General features: G+C 50.2%; 1 protein-coding gene across 1 annotated transcript; it reads right to left on the reverse strand.

Moving 5' to 3' along the window:
• Positions 1-1,695: 1,695 nt before the first annotated feature.
• On the reverse strand, positions 1,696-2,127 carry LOC135564569 (sericin-1-like). The gene has a single exon (XM_065009930.1). The coding sequence runs from the start codon at positions 2,125-2,127 to the stop codon at positions 1,696-1,698; it is 432 nt and encodes a 143-aa protein (XP_064866002.1).
• Positions 2,128-3,018: the final 891 nt, after the last annotated feature.

Consider the following 3,018-nt stretch of genomic DNA (forward strand, 5'->3'; position numbering starts at 1 on the left):
GTCGATATAGGACTTTACTGTGGATATAGATACTTTTGTACCTGTTTCTTCCAGCATCTTCACAAGGTCCTCTGCTGTTGTTCTGGGATTTATTTGCACTTTTCGCACCACAGTACGTTCATCTCTAGGAGACAGAACACATCTTCTTCCTGAGCAGTATGGCGGCTGCGTGGTCCCATGGTGTTTATACTTGTGTACTATTATTTGTACAGATGAACGTGGTACCTTCAGGCGTTTGTAAATTACTCCCAAGAATGAACCAGACTTGTGGAGGTCTACAATTTTCTTTCGGAGGTCTTGGCTGATTTCTTTTGATTTTCCCATTATGTCAAGCAAAGAGGCACTGAGTTTGAGGGTATACCTTGAAATACATCCACAGGTGCACCTCCAATTGACTCAAATTATGTCAATTAGCCCATCAAAAGCTTCTAAAGCCATGACATCATTTTCTGGAATTTTCTAAGCTGTTTAAAGGCAACTTAGTGTATGTAAACTTCTGACCCACTGGATTTGTGATGCAGTGAATTCTAAGTTAAATCATTTGTCTGTAAACAATTGTTGGAAAAATGACTTGTGTCATGCACAAAGTAGATGTCCTAACTGACTTGCCAAAACTATAAGAAGAAAAAATTTGTGGAGTGGTTGAAAAACGAGTTTTAATGACAACAACCTAAGTGTGTCACGTTCTGACCTTAGTTCCTTTGTTTTGTCTTTTGTTTTAGTATGGTCAGGGCGTGAGTTGGGTGGGTTGTCTATGTTAGTTTGTCTATGACTCTCTATTTCTGTGTTTGGCCTGGTATGGTTCTCAATCAGAGGCAGCTGTCAATCGTTGTCCCTGATTGAGAACCATATTTCCATTGTGTTTTGTTGGTGGTTATTTTCTGTTTAGTGTTGTGTTGCACCTTACAGGACTGTTCGTTGGTTAATTATTGTTTTGTTTTCAGTGTTCATTAAAATATTTAAATAATATGAACACTTACGACGCTGCACCTTGGTCCTCCTCTCCTTCCCCAGACGACAAGCGTTACAGAACCACCCACCAAAAAAGGACCAAGCAGCGTGGTATCGGGCAGCAGCGATCTCAGGACTCCTGGACATGGGAGGACGTTTTGGACGGCAAGGGTTGCTACACATGGGAGGAGATCCTGGCTGGAAGGTATCGCCTCCCATGGGAACAGGTGGAGGCAGCCAGGAGAGCGGAGGCAGCAAGTAATGGGAGCCAGTGCTTCGAGGGAACACGGCTGGCAAGGAAGCTCGAGAGGCAGCCCCAAACATTTCTTGGGGGTGGCACACGGGAGTGTGGCTAAGTCAGGTAGGAGACCTGAGCCAACTCCCCGTGCTTACCGGAGAGCGAGAGGGACTGGGCAGGCAACGTGTTATGCCGTGAGGCGGCACGGTGTCCCTGGTGCGTGTGCATAGCCCGGTGCGGTACATTGCAGCGCCTCGTATCGGCCGGGCTAGAGTGGGTATCGAGCCAGGTGCCATGAAGCCGGCTTAGCGCATCTGGTCTCCAGTGCGTCTCCTCGGGCCGGTGTACATGGCACCAGCCTTACGCATGGTGTCCCCGGTTAGCCAGCACAGCCCAATGCGGGCTATTCCACCTCGCCGCACTGTCCTGGCTACGGGGAGCATTCAACCAGGTAAGGTTGGGCAGGCTCGGTGCTCAAGAGCTCCAGTGCGCCTGCACGGTCCGGTCTATCCGGTGCCACCTCCACACACCAGCCCTCTGGTGGCAGCCCCCCGCACCAGGCTGTCTCTCCGTCTGCTCCCTACAGGTGCTGCCGCCTGTCCAGCTCTGCCAGAGCCTTCCTCCTGCCCAGCGCTGCCAGGGTCTCCCGTCTGTCCTGAGCTGCCAGGGTCTCCCGCCTGCCCAGAGCTGCCAGAGTCTCCCGCCTGCCCAGAGCTGCCAGAGTCTCCCGCCTGCCCAGAGCTGCCAGAGTCTCCCGCCTGCCCAGAGCTGCCAGAGTCTCCCGCCTGCCCTGAGCTGGCAGTCAGCCATGAGCTGCCAGAGCCGCCTGTCATGCCGGCGATGCCGGAATTGCCCTTCACTCTGGAGCTGCCGGAGTCTCCCTCCTGTCCGGCGCTGCCGGAGTCGTCCTTCACTCCGGCGCTGCCGGAATCTCCCATCCATTCGGGACCCGTAGCTAGGGTCCCCAGTCCGAGGTCGGCGGCGAGGGTCGCCGCTCTTAAGAGGCCACGGAGGCGGTTAAGGAGGTGGAGGACTATGGTGGAGTGGGGTCCACGTCCCGCGCCAGAGCCACCACCGCGGACAGACACCCACCCAGACCCTCCCCTATAGGTTTAGGTTTTGCAGCCGGAGTCCGCACCTTTGGGGGGGGGGGGGGGGGGGGTACTGTCACGTTCTGACCTTAGTTCCTTTGTTTTGTCTTTTGTTTTAGTATGGTCAGGGCGTGAGTTGGGTGGGTTGTCTATGTTAGTTTGTCTATGATTTTCTATTTCTGTGTTTGGCTTGGTATGGTTCTCAATCAGAGGCAGCTGTTAATCGTTGTCCCTGATTGAGAACCATATTTAGGTAGCCTGTTTTCCATTGTGTTTTGTGGGTGGTTTTCTGTTTAGTTTTGTGTTACACCTTACAGGACTGTTCGTTGGTTGTTTATTGTTTTGTTTTCAGTGTTCATTAAAATATTTAAATAATATGAACACTTACCAAGCTGCACCTTGGTCCTCCTCTCCTTCCCCAGACGACAAGCGTTACAAAGTGTATGCAAACTTCCGACTTCAAATGTTGATATTTGGTTGTGTTGACAAGCAAACACAATTTAATATCACTTTTGCAATAAAGTAAAATTAGCCTATTAACTTGTCGACAATTTACAAATAATATGTTTGGATTCACGTCTCCAATTAAACCAAAAATACAAGTCAAAGAATAGGATTAAGCTAGTGGCTCAGATGGAACTATCCAAACATTAGATACAGTGCCTCCAGAAAGTATTCACATCCCTTCACTAGCCTACACACAATAACTCCACTTTGACATTGTGGGGTATGTTTTAC

The sequence above is a fragment of the Oncorhynchus nerka genome, linkage group LG25 (assembly GCF_034236695.1).
Source record: "Oncorhynchus nerka isolate Pitt River linkage group LG25, Oner_Uvic_2.0, whole genome shotgun sequence".
NCBI classification, from domain to species: Eukaryota; Metazoa; Chordata; class Actinopteri; order Salmoniformes; family Salmonidae; genus Oncorhynchus; species Oncorhynchus nerka.

Bases quoted from the DNA above. Each gene is read 5' to 3' on its own strand.
- LOC135564569 (XM_065009930.1), bottom strand. From the start codon at position 2,127: ATGGGAGATTCCGGCAGCGCCGGAGTGAAGGACGACTCCGGCAGCGCC.